This window comes from Molossus molossus, unplaced genomic scaffold, assembly GCF_014108415.1.
Source record: "Molossus molossus isolate mMolMol1 unplaced genomic scaffold, mMolMol1.p scaffold_m16_p_14, whole genome shotgun sequence".
Taxonomy (NCBI): Eukaryota; Metazoa; Chordata; class Mammalia; order Chiroptera; family Molossidae; genus Molossus; species Molossus molossus.
In genome coordinates, this window is record NW_023425349.1 from 26,231,739 (window position 1) to 26,249,105 (window position 17,367).

Here is a 17,367-nt window from a genome sequence, read left to right on the forward strand (position 1 = left end):
TGTTAGTTCTTCCAGTTCTAGGTCTCTTAGCCAAGGGTCCTGTCCATTTCTGTTGTTATTACCTTTGTCCAAACACCTGAACTTGGCACACGAAGCCTTCCAGAGATGCACAACCTTTGCTGGCCAGCTCCCCCCACACTCTTTCCAAGGGGCTGTGATCTTCAGCGGAGTGGTCCTTTCAACTCACCAGACTCCCTCTGGCCTGGCTTCAAATGCCCTTCCTCTGGGACAGATTCTGCAGGTACCTGACTGACCCTTCAAGACTGAGCTTGAATGTGAAGCTTTCTTTCCTGCCCTGCGGGAGGTGCTGTCTCTTTCCCCTGTGTTCCCAGAGCCCTCGGTTCATGCCTCCACACAACACACAGTCCGCTGTGCAGTGATTTCCTGTTTCCAAGTCTCTCTTCCTCAGAATAGAGACTGTTTCTTATTAACCCTTTTCTCACCTGTGCCCAAGCATCCAGCATATAGCAGCTTACTCAGCTGCTGGAGATTTGGCTACTGCTGGCTTGACGTATTCAAGAAGAGTTATTTAGATTTCCACAGAATCCTGAAACTGAACCATTGACCCAGACATGAGCAATTTGCTTTTAAAATGCTAAGCAAATATATATATATATATATATATATTTTTTTTTTTAATCCTCAGCTGAGGATATTTTTCTGTTTAGCATCAGATAGATTGGGAGGGAGGAATGGAGGGAGGGAGAGGGGGAGAGAGAAACATCAATGTGAGAAGGACACATTGACTGGTTGCCTCCTGCACCACCTGACCAGTGTCGGGAACAAACTGCAACTGAGGTACGTGCCCTTGACCGGAATTGAACCCGGTCAGTTGGTCTGTGGGCCGATGCTCTACCTCTGAGCCAAGCTGGCCAGGGCCTGAGCAAATATTTTGATGGATTTATTTACTTCTGCTTAAACATAACCATGTTTCTAAACTCTGCTCGTATTTCTCCACACTCATAGCATTATTCCAAATTTTCTACAGAGCAAAATTTGTATTAGCTATGACTGCTGCTTTTTACTGGTATCTGAATTCAGAGGTTCATCGCGAACCTCAGGGAATCAGATTTTTTCTCCACTCCCATGCCTCAGACACTGAGGAATTTTTAGCTTAAACTACGAATGACATTCAGTTTTCCTCTGTCTTATTTTCTTTAGAAGCTGAATAACATCAATGACATCCTGAAGTCTGTATTCCTGATCTTCCCACATTTCTGCCTGGGACGGGGGCTCATTGACATGGTGAAAAACCAGGCAATGGCCGATGCCTTGGAGAGGTTTGGTAAGTGACAGCAGTGATTGGAGGTTGTTTTCACTAGAGGTGGCGGTGTGCACGGCCTGGCTACTCTGGCCTTTGAAAGAGGCTGGAGACTGGGCACAGGACTTCCCCCGACGCATAGGGCTCGTGACGGCACAGCTGCTTGTGGCCATGGTCTGGGGATTGGGACACAACCCTCTGTGCCCGAGAAGCACTGGGAAAAGTGAGGGCGGTTTTGGAGGGAAGGCAGAGACTGCCTTTAGCTTGGGTCCAGCGCCTGGAGTCGTTGCAGAAGTAAACCCCAGCTTTGAGAATTGCGTGCAGGCTGGAGAATCAGAAGGAAAGGTGCAAACTTCGGCTCATTGGGAAAATCATGGGTCTGCAGACGTGGCCGTACATTATCTTTTACATGGGCTATAAAAGGGAATTATTGCAGCTCTTTCTACCTTTATGTCTTTAGCAGTATTTCTCCTGTGGCCACATTACTGTTTTTTATCCACTGGCTCATGTCAATTAGATGGGCCATGTTCTTTAAGGGACTTAGGACAGAGACCTTTTTTTTCTCTTCAATTTGGAGGTGCAAAGGAGATGTCTAAGGAATTTGAAAGAATATTTACACAAAACCAGGTGATTTGATTGAGTCACTAGGTTACATCTACTCCGAGGGGCATCTTTTTAGGGGGATGGGTAGCAAGTGATTTTTATTCATGACAAAACAAACTGCAGTTATCGTCCCTGTCATCCCCTCTGTTTTGTATGTTGTAACGTTAAGGGAGAGGAAGATAATCGATTGTTTTGCTGAATGAGAGGGCGTGTCTGCCAAGTGCTCTCTCATCTTTCTCAGTGGAACCTACAACTTGTTAAAATACTGACACTAAACATTACCCTGGATTGTTGCCTTTTTACAAAGGATTTTGGCGTCTCTTCGAAAAGGAGACATATATCTTAGATGATGTTACCGATCTAGTAGACATTGGCTCTGAAATTCTCATTGATGCCGAATCACAGTATGTTTCCCCAAAACCTTGCCTTAAATCAGACATGGACAGTGGCCATTCCCTTACATTTTTCTCCTTGTCATGGGTGATAACCATTGGTGTTTCTAGGAAGAGAGGTGAATTGGAGCCTGAATTTGAGGAAGGGGCATAGATTTGATGCTTCCCTTCTGACTGCATGTCTGCACTGTGCCTACCAGGGGAGAACCGCTTCGTCTCGCCCCTCTCTTGGGACTTGGTGGGACGCAACCTGTTCGCCATGGCTGTGGAAGGGGTGGTGTTCTTCCTCATCACTGTTCTGATCCAGTACAGATTCTTCATCCGGCCCAGGTGAGCTTTTTCTCAGAACTCACGGAGCGCCTGCGGGAGGGTCACAGAGAAGTGCCTGGAAATACTTGTCAGGAGTATTCGGATTGAATTGAGCTCAGAGCAGATGATCAAACTGTATTCCTAATGTGGACATCCCTGGGCCCAGTACCCCCAGGACTGCCAGTCCTGGAAACCGGAGAGTAGATTTTATAGGGCTGCTGCAGAAATGATCTTTCTCTTGAAAAATCGCTTGAAAGGTTGACTTTTCTTGCATTTCTTCCCCTAAGACCTATAAATTCAAAGCTTCCTCCTCTGAATGATGAGGATGAAGATGTGAGGCGGGAAAGGCAGAGAATTCTTGATGGCGGAGGACAGAATGACATCTTGGAAATCAAGGAGCTGACCAAGGTGAGGCCATGAATGTAGGCTACAACAGCTTGTCTTTACTTTGTTCGGGGAACAAGCACTTGGCTGACTTGCTTAATAAAAGGAGTGTGCTTCTCGCAATGTGCATCTGTGCCAAGCTCCTGTCCATCTAATTTTGTTTAAAATACACCACAGGGACGTCTTCATTAACAGGCTACTGAGAATACTTTTGTAATGTGAATTTTCGCTCTTGAGTAGATAGTATTGTATACCTAGTCAACGCTAGGTAGGGAGACCAAATGCTTGATTTGAGTGTCATAGTCCAGAAAGCTGATGTACTTCCATTGCTCAGGAGAGTCTGTTTCGTCCCTCTCTAGGTGCGAGAATCCCAGCAGTCCCCTTTTCTGTAATATGTACAATATTTGCAATGCTTTAGATGATAAGTTTTTACCCTGTAGAATTTAATTTTTTTAAATCTATAATTTCTTTATGTATTGAGTACATGAAATATTATGCAGACATTAATGACCAGTATGTTTTTTTAAAAGGTTGATATTGGATTAAAAAGAAAAAGAAATTCACTTGTATTTTGAACTTCACAGTCATTCAGGAGCTGATTGCCACAGAGACAGACCAAAGACCAAGGCTCTGGGCACATCGAATATGTGACTTAGTCTTATCAATGAGTTGATTCTGTCGCTGCCTGGGCTAGCTGTGAATGCCTATGGCTCCTGAATTTCTGCATTTTGTTTGCAGGTATACAGGCGGAAGAGGAAGCCTGCTGTGGACAGGATTTGTGTTGGCATTCCTCCTGGCGAGGTAAAGGCACTTTCGCGACATTGTATTTGCCCTTATTAATCGAGACTTTCTCTGCCCAATCAAACAACAGTTAGTAAGGGGTAAATGTGGCTTTTAAAGGCTTCTGTATTTGTGTCTGTGTGAAGGGGTCAGTCATTGAGAGGATGGGGACCCCCGTATATCAAAAGAGAATGATTCTGGATGAGCTCACTCAGTGTAACAAACACATGCATGCTCACCATGTGATTTTTGTGATCTGTTCAAGATGATGATGAAATTCAAATAGATTTTTTAAAATTAGATTTTCTCTTTTCTCATTCATGTTTGTGTTCTTTTCTGCCCATTTGCTGGATTCGTTGGTGAAAGTTGACTAGTTGGCTTCCATTGACTTTGGCCTCAATTTAAGGACTCAGCTAATATTACAAAATATGCCCACACTTAAAATGGTCCCATTATAAAATATCTATTTAAATGTCCATGTGATTCCTTAAGATCAAGAAAATATTTGACTCTTATTGATATTTGAGAACAATGTGTTAGCATCATGTTATGTAAGAACTAGCTGAGGTGACTATTTCACAATGGTCTTTTAGATTCCGATTTTTTGTAATTTGCTTATACAACCTACCCAATCCTTTTCAGTGCTTTGGGCTCCTGGGAGTTAATGGGGCTGGGAAGTCATCAACTTTCAAGATGTTAACGGGAGATACCACGGTTACGAGAGGAGATGCTTTCCTTAACAAAAACAGGTGAGAAAAGAAGTGGTCTGTATTTTGCTACAAAGACTTTTACTACTTCTTTAAATATCTGTATTTTTTTTTTTTTTTTTTTTTATCCTCACCCGAGGACATTTTTCCATTTTTTGTTCAGGTAGAGTGGGAGGGAGAGAGAGGAACAGAGAGAGAAACATTGACGTGAAAGGAACACATCGAGTGGCTGCCACCCGCACAACCGACCAGGGCCGGGGACAAACTGCAACCGATGTACGTGCCCTTAGCGGGAACCGAACCCGGGTCTCTCAGGACCGCAGGCCGACACTCTAACCGCTGAACCAAACCGGCCAGGGCAATATCTGTATATTTTTAATGGCCGCAATAGTACTACATAGAATTTGTAAAAATAGTGAGATACAGTAAGGTGTAAAGAAGAAAATTGTAATCATCCATAGTCCCACTACCTGGAGATAACCACGCTATGTTTCCTTTCAGTCTCATTGTCTTTTTTAACAGCTTTACTCAGGCATAATTTAATTATTATACAATTTACTGAAGAGTACAATTCATGATTTTTAGTAAATTTACAGTTTTGCAACCATCACCACAATCCAGTTTTAGAACATTTGCATCACCCCCCAATTTATTTTCTATATACATATATATATGTTATAAATTGAAACATACTGTATCTAGATTTTTAAAATTAGTTTTCATTGTTACTGAGTATATTATGATTATTTCCCAAAGGGCTACATATTCTAAGATGTTGAATTTTATATTCTGCATAAAATTCCCGTCCCCTATACCTATAGTTTATTTAATGAATTTCTTATTGTCGATCACTGATTAGTTTCTGCTTTTTACTCTGTGAATATGTCCTTGTCCTCATTCATGATTATTTAGTTCCTCAGGGAAAATTTCTGCAAGGTACAAGGGTATGCACTTGCCAAATTGCCCTTGCTGATGGTTGTATCAATTTATGAAGCCGCCATCAGGCCAGTGTCTGAGAATGCACAGGTCACTGAGCAATCTGATCATTAGGGGCACGGATCCACTTTAGAGACCTGGAGACAATGCTACTCTTGAGCACTCGAAATACGTGGGGCTCCTCTAGACTTTTTATAAGGAGATGGTACTAGGCAGTGGCCTTTGAACTTTTCTGACCATGGCCCATACTAGCAAATACATTTTACATCTAAACCTAGTAAATACAAGACATAAACAAGCACATGATAAAGGTTCATAAAACAATACCTACTCTTACTGCTTCTAGGGCACCCTGATACTTCTTATTCTTCTCCATACCATGTCGTTAAAAAATACTGGTTGTGACCTGATACATTTATTCCACAAACCACTAAAGGACGGTGACTCACTGTTTGAAAACAGTGGGCGGGGGCTACTGGTCAATGACATTGACAAGAAAAAGGAACGTAATGTGCTTATGGACCTCCCCCTCTGTCCCTAAGCAGTTTTTCAGTAAAGGAGGTAAGAGAACAGAGTTCTGCTTCCCCAGGCTGTTCCCAGCGTCAGGCTCCTGGGCATACAGCAGTGAGGGCAGTAGGTGGCCCAAATTGAGGTTTCTCACAGCGACTGGTTGTAAGAGCTGGCTTGGGCAGTGTAGCCGTGAGGGCCAGGCAGTGTCCCTGGGCGCCCGAGTCATAATTCTGGGAAAGGGTGGATCTGCGGAGAGGAATCAACGCTGCCGAAGAGCCAAACTCAGGGCTGTCGGAGTGGCTGAGACTGGATGTGGACACTGAGCTTCTCCCACACCAGGGATTCTGTTTTTGGTTTTGTTATTTTAAATATGCTTTTTATTGATTTTTAGAGAGGGAGGAAGGGGGAAGGAGAAAGAAGCATCGATGAGAGAGAAATATCAACATTGATTGGCTGCCTCCTGCACATCCCCTACTGGGGATTGAACCCACAACCTAGGCATGTACCCTGATGGGAATTGAACCAGTGACCTCTTGGTGCATGGGACAATACTCAACCACTGAGCCACACCGGCCAGGCCACATCAGGGATTCTTAACCTGAGACTGGCTTTTTAGTGCCTAAAAGCCACCCCACCAATATATGTAAAATTATGTCTATAGGTATATTTTTTCTGGTCACCTTAAAAGCCAGGAGGGGGCCTTGGATGGATATTCAGCAGGACCAGGGGAGTCGGAGCTTGCTGTGGCCAAGTCAGTGTAGGGGCCACAGAGTGCAGAGGGAAGTCACACCCAGAGTTGCGGGGCCTCCTCTGGATCTGAACGGCCATGAAGGGGACTTTGGAGCCACAAGGCACCTGGTACATATGACTGGACCACAGAGTTGAGTCTGGGTTGAGGTTAGTGTTGCAGGCCCAGAAAGGTATGACTGAGATCAGTGGTAGAGACGGTGCTGTGGTTGGAACGGACTCAGGGATTCTAAAATGGCACTGAGCCTACAGATTGTTGGGGAGCCAGGTGTAAGGACTGGGCGGGAAGCCTGGCTGCCAGGAGGGGCTGACATCCTGGGGGCAGAAAGCCTGTTCCTACAGCAGTTCTGCTTACTGGTATTTTTGTCACATACAAGCAGACTTTATAGGAACATTAGGCAGGGTTGTCTGATCAGAGTATCTCCAAATGCCCCAAACCTGACCAGTTTCGTTTTTCTTTGCAGTATTTTATCAAACATCGATGAAGTACATCAAAACATGGGCTATTGCCCCCAGTTCGATGCCATCACGGAGCTGATGACTGGCAGAGAACACGTGGAGTTCTTTGCCCTCTTGAGAGGAGTCCCGGAGAAAGAAGTTGGCAAGGTACCGGGGGCACCAGCAGGCCAGCTGCCTCCTTTGGCATCCTGACAATATACCTTATGGCTTGACTTTCGCACATGACCATGGGCTTCAGGCTGTTTTTCTTCACGGACGCAGCAGTGTGGAATGCTGGCGCTCTGCCCCTTCTTGCGGGCGGGAATTCGTGGTGGCGGTGGGGTGGGAGCCGTGGACAGGCACGTGCTGGAGGGCAGGGAGGACGGGCCATTCTCCCTGCTCTGGGCTCTGTGACACTTGCCAGCTCGCGCTTATGGACTCTGGTCTCACTCAGTGAAAGAATGTTCATATGTAAGGGGAAGAAAGCGTGACAGTTAGCAAGCCGGACAGGCGTCAAGGAGGTTTCCCTGCCGCAGGTTGGCGAGTGGGCGATTCGGAAGCTGGGCCTGGTGAAGTACGGGGAGAAGTACGCGGGGAACTACAGCGGAGGCAACAAGCGCAAGCTGTCCACCGCCATGGCCCTGATCGGCGGGCCCCCCGTGGTGTTTCTGGTGAGTGCGGCTGTGATGGGAAACTGCTGGCCTGGATGCGAGTCGTCACCTTTTCAAATCCTGTACGTCCAGGGATGTTGCAGGACTGGCTTGTCCATCACAAGCTCCCCTCCCCTGACCAGGAACCGCAGAGCAGTCTCAGAACCAGAGGGAAGCTCGCTTGTTCCTTCCTTGACACACCCTGGGTGGCTCTGCCATGCCCTCGATGCCCAGAGAGGGACCCCAGGGACCCTGTTTCTCTGGCATGTACAACCCTGCAAGTGTGGCTGAGGCTGGGTGTGTGATTTAATCTTTCTCTAGAACATTCTTTTTTTTTTGTTTTTTTTTTCTTACCACCGATGTGTTCATTCCCTGAAAATGGAGAATGTGGACACAGCTTCAAGATCCCCAAAGTAGCACGTGGGCCGTAGTCCTTAGGTGCAGATGGAGGGGAAACAGGAGATTGGGCGGGACAGTGGCCCTTCTGCGGAGAAGAGCACGAAGCTGTTGCAGGAAGAAGCGTTGGGTTGAGGCTTTGATGTTATCTGGGCCATTTGGATCTGGAACTTGTTTCTCTAAGACTAGCAAGTACAATAGCACAGGCTAAGCTGGAGTGAACTAGAAGGAAAAAAGGAGAGAAGGAATTTTACCAAAACCTTATACTGACTCAGTAGAGATATCAGACAAAAAGGATTTTTAGTATATACTTGTCAGTCATGAAAATGATTGAAACTAAATGGCTGTTTTCCTTCTATTTCTATTTATTGGGAGAAATTTAACTTCATAAACATTCAAGTGGAGTTTCCTGCTTCAGGGAGAATGTATGAAAGGGAATTGGTTCTTGTCTGTAAGGTCTGGTTCTTTGGTCCATCAATAAATAACTAGAATGGTTACGTTAAAATTTTATTTCAGAGATGCTTCTGCATCTAAAACCAAATCTGTCCTTGCATTTTTTTTTTCGGCAAATAGTAGGACTCATTTTATTCTTCTTACAGGACGAGCCCACCACAGGCATGGATCCCAAAGCCCGGCGATTCCTGTGGAACTGTGCCCTCAGTATCGTCAAGGAGGGCCGGTCCGTAGTGCTGACATCTCACAGGTCTGTAGTGGAGACCGGGCTTGGCTTCTCCATTGTGTGGCTTTAAACCTTCAATTGATTTAAATGACCATGGTGTAACAATCAGAAAATACAGACAGGCAAAGAAAAAAACAATTATAATCGCCGGAATTGTATCACTTGTAGATAACGATTACTATCACTGGGCAATAATACATCTTCGCCGTTTTCTTGTGTAAATCTATACACAAGTGTGCGTGTCTGTGATTTATAAACAAAAGTGCAAGCTCAGTGCAATGCTGCTCTTTTTCATTCAACAACATATCGTGAACATTATTCTGTGTCAGTCATCATTTCTTATAGCTGGATGGTAATCCATTAGGATATCCCCTAATTTATTTGATTGTTCTGCTTTCTGTAGATTGGGATTTTTTTCTGGCTTTTCCCCAATTATAAGCAGCACCGCAGTGAACAGTCTTATCCCCACATCTTTATGTATTAGTAACAGTTATGCCTTAGGAGGCTGGGAATGTTTCTTTGAAATGGCAGATGTTGTGATGATGTTCTACTGGTTATAGGAGCATCTCTCCAAAGCTAAAACCTCATTCTGTCTCCCCACAGCATGGAAGAATGTGAAGCTCTTTGCACTAGGATGGCAATTATGGTCAATGGGAAGTTCAGGTGTCTTGGTAGCGTCCAACATCTGAAAAACAGGTAACAAAGATACTTTCTTCGGGATAGCGCCTACTAAGAAAGCTTGTGTTTATTTTTTTCTTTTTGTGAGGGTGTAAATGACGGCTCTAAAATAAAGGGAAATAAACAATGAAATGGTATAGTGGAAAGAAAGAGGGATTTGAGGTCGAACAGAGCTGCATTCAAATTCTCTCTTTACCTTTTGCTGGTGGCGTGCCCTTGGGCAAGTTACTTAAAATCTCTGAGTATCAGTTTCCTAAGGAGCATTTGCCTTTAGCTTTGTAATATGGATGAAATGGAGAAATTTATACGTGCCAGTGTGGTTAGCACAGAGACCCGGAGTCAAACATAGATGGTCACACCCTGGCCCCACCACTCATGAGCTCTGTACTATGGGCATGTGACTAAGTCCCCAGGCGTCCGTCTCGCGGTAACATCTGTCAGGCGTCATAGGTCCAGGTGAGCACTCAGCGGAATTGTGGGTCTGCAGCCCTCAGCTGGCACCTCCCACAGAACAGGTATTCAGGAAATGGTAACTATTCCTTCTTTCTGATTCTTAGTTCTGGGTCTGTCAGGGACCTCCCTTTCTCATGATTGTTCTGAGACGTTTCCTGAGGGTCTTCCATGTGGACTTTATTCTTCTGCTTTCAGGTTTGGAGATGGTTACACAATAGTTGTGCGGATAGCAGGGTCCAACCCGGACCTGAAGCCTGTCCAGGACTTCTTTGGACTCGCCTTCCCAGGGAGTGTCCTCAAAGAGAAGCACCGGAACATGCTGCAGTACCAGCTCCCGTCTTCGTTATCCTCCCTGGCCAGGATATTCAGCATCCTTTCCCAGAGCAAGAAGCGACTCCACATAGAAGACTACTCTGTTTCTCAGACAACACTTGACCAAGTACGTGCTGAATATCAAAAACTGATTTATTTTTTAGGGTAACGAGGCCAGCCCTCTTCTTCACCCCATGTGGGCCCTAGATCAGTGTACATGATCTAAGTCTGAGTTCCCCATCTTCTACTTCTAGCACTGCTTGTTACTAACCCTCTCTGAGTTTGTAAAGGATGGTGCAGCTTTCTACTTTCTAGGGTTATTATGAGAATAATTTGTAATAATACGCGTAATAACCACTATTTATTGAGTACCTGCCACGGACCAGACATTTTACCAGATGCCTTATCCCATTTAAATAACAGCAAACAGACCTTGGCACTTAGTAGGTATTCAGTAAATGTTAGTTTTCATCCCGCTTCCCTTTAATTGAGCCTACATAAGCCAAAGTTAATAGATGATCAAGCAGTTGGTGATTTGGGGTTCAATATAGGTTTTTCATTTTTTTTTTTTTTTTATCCTCACCCGAGGACATTTTTCCATTTTTTGCACAGAGTGGGAGGGAGAGAGATGAAGAGAGAGAGAGGGAAACATCGATGTGAAGGGACACATCAAGTGGCTGCCACCCGCATGACCAACCAGGGCCGGGGACAAACTGCAACCGAGGTACATGCCCTTAGCGGGAACTGAACCCGGGTCTCTCCGGACCGCAGGCCGACGCTCTAACCGCTGAGCCAAACCGGCCAGGGCAGGTTTTTCATTTTTAAATGGTTAATGCTTTTTCAAATATTCCCCTCTATGCAGTTTTCTAGTTAGTCTATTTTTACAGTCTTGTATTTTCCTACCTGACCTAATGTCCACAAAAGGAAAAACAACTAAAAGAAAGAAAGAGCAAGCTGCGGGGTATTTACAGAGGTCTATCTTTCCCTTGACAGGTATTTGTGAACTTTGCCAAGGACCAAAGTGATGATGACCACTTAAAGGACCTGTCGCTACACAAAAACCAGACAGTAGTGGATGTTGCAGTTCTCACATCTTTCCTGCAGGATGAGAAAGTGAAAGAAAGCTATGTGTGAAGAGTCCTGTTCCTACCGGGTGGCTGGAAAAAAGGAGGAACTTGCCCTCCCTTTGCACCGTGTGAGGAGTCCAGAGGAAAAAGCTGGAAGTTTCTGCAGGAAGAAGTAAACTGGATACTGTACTGATACTATTCAATGCAATGCAATTCAATGCAATCAAAACAAAATTCCATGACAGGGGCAGTGCCTTTGTAGCCGATGTCTCGTATGGTTCTCGAGCGAAAAAAAGACTTGAATTTAGTTTATTACCTTATGCCTATGTGAAACTCTAGTATGGAACCCAGAGGACATATGGGTTTGAAATCATACCTTTTTTGTTGTTGTTGTTGTTCCTTTGTATTCTGACTGGGGTTGCAACAATAATTCATCAAGTAATCATGGCCAGTGATTATTTACACAGGTCAAAAGGCGTGCACACACAGCCTCACGCGTCTGAGCGTGCCATGCCAGGAGACTGGTTTCCTGGTGACACCTCCATTGATGGCCATGAGTGCGCTGGAATTTCTCGTGCCAAGTGGTGCTCAGAAAGCTCGAAGCACCGTGGCGTGTCATGCACACTTTTGTGAAAGCTGTTTAACTCCGAGTCTATCGACATCATCAAATTATCAGGTGACAAAAATGGTGCCACGTGTTGGGGAAAGTCCTGCTTTGATTCCCTCGTCGATGAGCTGCTCTGGTGGTGGTAACATGCAAATTGTGGGTGGCTCTAGACAATTGAGACTTGGTTTCATTGTTACACTGTCCCTCGCTTGGAGTCCCGGGTCTCCAGGGTCGTCTTTCTGGGACTCCTCAAATGTACTTACGTCCTGGTAAGAAGCAGAGAACCTGCAGCCAAGTTGTTGGGGGTGTAAGCTGCTGGGGCCAGGGCTGGGGATCAGAGATGGTGCAGATGGTGCGTTCACACCTGGGCAGGCTGGCGTCCACTCGTCCTGCCTGTCTGCCAACATGGTACACTGCATCTCAGTATCTTGTTTGATATTGTGTAGTATTATTTCTGGCTTTTTGAATTAGTCTAGAGTATGAAATGATGGAGTTGTATTTTGACAAAAATCTTTGTACTTTTAATGTTATTTGGAATTTTTAGTTTGGTCAGTGACTTTTGAAACCTTAGAATGACCTCTTTGTAGGAACCTGTGGAGAGTGTCTGACTAGTGTCTTGTGACAAAAAACATGATGGTCAAGATCTCATGACATTATATTTCAGTTTCTTTAAGATCATTCAAAATATTCAATCTCAGTCCATTCATTAAGTATTTTTGAGTCTGTGTTATATCTAAATGATAGATGGATCGATGGGGTGGGGAGAAGTTACGTCTCAGATTTCCTGTGTCATGTTATTCAGCTAACTGCTCTACAAATACAGGTTCTTCTGGTATTGTGGTTGTGGGAGCCAAATGAAAGAAAATTGGGCAGCCCACTTTGTGAAAATAGCAACAATGCAAAAAGCCGAGAGTGTTCAAATGTCATAAGGGTCACAAGATGTAAACAAGGAATATTTTTACAGAGAACCCAGCTAGTTGTTTTAAAAGTTGTTGAACAAGACTATTTGTGTTTATGGCATTTAGTACCTTCAAACAGTTGGCTTTGAAGATCTTGGACACCACATTCATCCAACCTCAAATTTTTCATCTCTTCAATCACTAACCTATCATGAAAACAAAACAAAACAAAAAACAGCAAATGCCCCCAGATGAAGTATATTTAAGACTTTCCCATCCCTGTCTTAATTTTTTAGACAGTAAACACCTGAAAAATACTATTTTACTAATGCGAATTGTCATCTGTCGTGAGACAACAAAAATATGCGGAACTACTGTTTGGTGACGTTCCAGCGACCTTTCACTCTCGTTACTTTTTCTAAAATTTATTAACTCTAAGTGTGTAAGATTTCAGATCTATTTTAAATTAATCTATATTTTTTTCTTTTAAAATTTACAGAATATTCTCTCATAGCTTGTTGGTTGGAAAAGAAAATGACTTTTAGAAATTATTGCCAATATTGTTTTCTAAAATGATAAATAAGTAATGAAGGTGTATTTCCAAAAACGAGAGCATTCATTGTATTTTATGCTATCGATAATGATATAAAATTCATAGAATAATTTAGTTTCTCCTTGTGTAATATTTTCTAGAATCAAACTTCTGTTAGTTTTCCCATTTCATTAGAATCACATTTGAATTTTCTACTATATTAAATCCATGAGCAGCTCCTTGCTTTAATTGCTCTGACTTCAAGGCCATATTTTCTAAAAAAAGTCAAAAGGCACTATGAACTATTTTGAAAAAAGTACAATGTTTCAATATAGATTTGAGAGGATCTCTTCTGAAGCTAGAAACAATCTACAGTTACCATCAACTTCATTAATACTATTACCTCTTAGACTATCCAAATAGTAACCTTTTAAATTTTCCAGTGGAAGCTAATTATGGTAGACATTTTTATCCACTCTATACTCAGTCAAGTAAAGTTTCTATATATTCCCTGTGGAAATGTAACTCTGTGAGTTTCAGAAATCCTCAAGTGTTCAAAGATTTCTGCTTTTGTTTCTTTTGGATGTCTTGGAACCTTATTAACAACTGTGAATATAAAAAATACAAAAGAAAACAATAACAAAGCCCTCTATACCTAAATGTCCAGCACAGTTCATTGTTTAAACACACACACACACACACACACACACACACACACACACAGCCAAACCTCAAACTACTGTATTTCAATATCTGTACTGAAAGCAATGCATTGTGACTATTAAGTGTTGCGCGTCATTCATTCACTGTATAGTAACTATGGACTAAAGGGATTTGTCTATGTTTTCTTTTGGTAGTTGTATATATCAGGAAAAATTTTTTTCCAAAGAGCCATGTGTCATATAATATTGAACCACTTTGGTATTGAGATTAATTTGTACCCTTGTTACTACTTACTAGTAAATAATATAGTACTATATAGAATAGTGCTCTAATTCTCTTTAAAATTATTGCATCCCTTTTATAGAATGTTTATATTTACACAGGCATAAGTATTCTATTCTCCCTTCTACCCTAGGATGAAGCTGTTTGTGTGCTTTTTCTTTATCATTGGCCCTTCATTCCAAGCACTTTACGTTGTCTGTAATGGGATCTATTTTTGCACTGGAATATCTGAGAATTGCAAAACTAGACAGAGTTTCACAATAGATTTCTAAGTTAAATCATTTTCATTAAAAGGAAAAACAAAGAAAAAAAATTTGTACTGTCTATAACTTTATATGAAGTATTAAAGGCATATTTCTGTGTTGTAATGAGTCACAAAATAAAGCTGTGACGGTTCTGTTGGTCTATACAAATTTATTTCCGTGCATTCGTAGCACCACCTACTGTTAAAGCAATTTGGCTCAAACGAGAAATTTTGGAAAAGGCCTATGTCCTGTTAATCACAAAAGAGAACTGAGGGGACTACTTGAAAATTTTAAAAAGGGTGTTTTGCACTTTCATGATTCAGTGAAGAAAGTCACTGAGATTAAATACGTTTAAAAGGTTTTTAGATAACTCATTCTGCTTAATGATTATGAAGCTGTGGTCTCTGAAAATCCTCTGTTACTAAGCTTATTTAATAAAAACCTCTTTTCTTCACTTGGTTTTGAGGAAGCTACAAAGGCAGACTTTGGTGCTCTTTAGTTTGTTTATTCAACCAAAGTACAAGGACACAGTGTGGCAAGTGTACCAGCGAGGTGCCGGGCAGGTGGCGGGGTGAGCATGCAGGGGAAGGGGAGTGGGTGGGAGGTACTGCTGAGCCCGGTATCAGAGCCGCCTTCCCTCCTGCAAACAGTGCGGTGCAACCTACCACCCAAGACTGGAGTAGTGTGGAGAGCCATGTGGTTGCATTTCCACAGCTCGTGAACAATCCGAGTCTCAGAAACAATGCCTGTTGATTTTGGTACCGGAAGAACACCTGTCAGACACCCTAGCAGGCAGCACATGGGTCGTGGCTCTATCTGCGACCTCTTTGAACAGCCATGACATCGTGGAACGAGCCGTCCTTGGCAAAGGCACGGATCTGTGTGACCACTCAAGCATCAGCATCACCACTTTGTCTTCCCCCTTGAGGGTCACATTACAGCGACTTTAATGAAATGGATAGAAAACTGTGAAAAAATGACAGTGGAGGGAGAGGAACAAAATATTGAAAAATGGAGAGTTGAGATGAAAATGTTACCCATGAGTCTGACCAAAGCATTCTCTTATCTAGAGAAAAGCCAATATAAATATTTACAGATTGAAAAAAAAAAACCTTGAACCTTTGGAATGCTAATGAATACCTTAAATGTAAAAACTGTAAGAGAAAATTACCTTTTCCAAGGGTTTATTGCGTTGTCAGGCACCTTATTTAATCCTCAACTGATACCCGCCCTATGGGGTAAGTAGCACCATCTGACATCTGAACACATTGTGGCTCAGACGATAAGGAACTTGTCCAAACTTATTCAGTTAATAACCAGCAGAAGGTTCTTTTTGGCAAAATTGGCTATCAGTTAAAATTATCCTGGTCAGTACAGCATCATTATATGATAATCCAACAAATATTTATTGAACTCTGTTGGTGTCAGATACTTTTCTAGGTTAGGGGTTCAGTGTTGAAGAAGCCAGAATTCCTGTTCTAATGATTTTAAACTTCAGATGAGAAATTAGATTCACCTTCACGGTGGATGTGGACAAATACAATGAGTTCAGACAGCAGTGAGTACCGAGACGAAACATGGTAACAGGATAACGATGGAGAATCAGAGAGGGCCCCCTTGTGAGGAGTGACATTTAAGCTCGGATCTGAATAAAATGAGCAGACGGTGCCAGTTTGAAGGTGGGCAGGAAGACCACTCCCGGAAGGAAGAACACCTGGGGCAAAAGCCCCAAGTGGGGAAAAGCTTGGCAAGTTGGGGAGCAGGGAGAGAGACTGCAATGTCTCTGCGGTGGGAGGGCTGGACTCAGATGCGGGAGCCAGAGCCCGAAGAGCCTCGCAGGCCACGGTAAGGTGTCTGGATTTTATTGTTAGTGCAGTAAGGCTGGGGAGTTTTAAGCAAGGTGGTGGTTGGACCTAATCTCTGTTTTCAGAAAGAATGCTGGCTGTGTGGGGGAAAGGACAGTGGAGACTCTAAGTTAGAGAGGATGGTGGAGCGTGGAAGCAACAGACAGGGAAGAATGGGACTATCCAGGGCTGACGGGCTGCATGGAGGCGACATTTAGTTTGCGACCCAAACCAGGTGGGTGGTTGTGTTAAAGAGGCAGTTTGGTAGTTCAGAGTGGAGCTCAGAGGCCATGACAGGAAAGATAAGAATGTATGAATTGTCAGCACACATGTGGCATTTAAGCCTTGGGACTGAATGAGCCTATATTCTTGAGCTCTGAGACCCTACCACAGTTAGAAGAGAAGCCAGCAAAGGAAACAGGGACTGGCCAGTGAGGAGGAGGAAAATTTAAGAGTACGACGCCATAGACTGATGCTCAGAATCAAGGTTTTCAGGAAGAAGTGGTCAGTTGTGTCCTGCTCTGCTGAGAGGATAAGCCAGCTCAAGGCAGCGAGAGACCACTGAGTTCGGTGAGTCAAAAGTCCTTACTGACCCTCAGGAGAGTCGTCTGAGTGACAAGGACGTAGGCCTACCTGGGCTGGGCTCAGGAAAGATAGGAGGTGAGCAAGGGAAGATGGTGAATATACACAACTCTATAAAGTCTTGCATTGAAGGGAACCAGGAAACATGACAATAGCTGGATTATAAAACTTTTATTTGGATTCATTTTTTTTTTTATTCCCAAGGATTTATTTTTATTTAGAGAGAGAGGAAGACACACACACACACACACACACACACACACACACACACACACACACAATCAGTTGCCTTCCGTATGTGCCCTGACCGGGTATTGAACCCACAACCTTCTGGGGCATGGGAGGAGACTCCAACCAACTGAGCCACCTGGCCAGGGCTAGATTCTTGTCTTGCAATAGTATAGGCTGCAC

General features: G+C 43.4%; 1 protein-coding gene across 2 annotated transcripts in view; it reads left to right on the plus strand.

The window, feature by feature from the left end:
- Positions 1–13,041, plus strand: part of ABCA1 (ATP binding cassette subfamily A member 1) — a 119,305-nt gene extending 106,264 nt beyond the window's left edge. For both annotated transcript variants that reach the window (XM_036261650.1, XM_036261649.1), the window contains exons 40-50: positions 1,162–1,285; positions 2,457–2,586; positions 2,853–2,973; positions 3,688–3,750; positions 4,372–4,478; positions 7,094–7,235; positions 7,604–7,738; positions 8,713–8,816; positions 9,396–9,488; positions 10,119–10,362; positions 11,229–13,041. In XM_036261650.1, coding sequence (XP_036117543.1) covers positions 1,162–1,285; positions 2,457–2,586; positions 2,853–2,973; positions 3,688–3,750; positions 4,372–4,478; positions 7,094–7,235; positions 7,604–7,738; positions 8,713–8,816; positions 9,396–9,488; positions 10,119–10,362; positions 11,229–11,369 — 1,404 coding nt within the window. In that variant the 3' untranslated portion in view covers positions 11,370–13,041. The remainder of the gene's footprint in view (positions 1–1,161; positions 1,286–2,456; positions 2,587–2,852; positions 2,974–3,687; positions 3,751–4,371; positions 4,479–7,093; positions 7,236–7,603; positions 7,739–8,712; positions 8,817–9,395; positions 9,489–10,118; positions 10,363–11,228) is intronic.
- Positions 13,042–17,367: the final 4,326 nt, after the last annotated feature.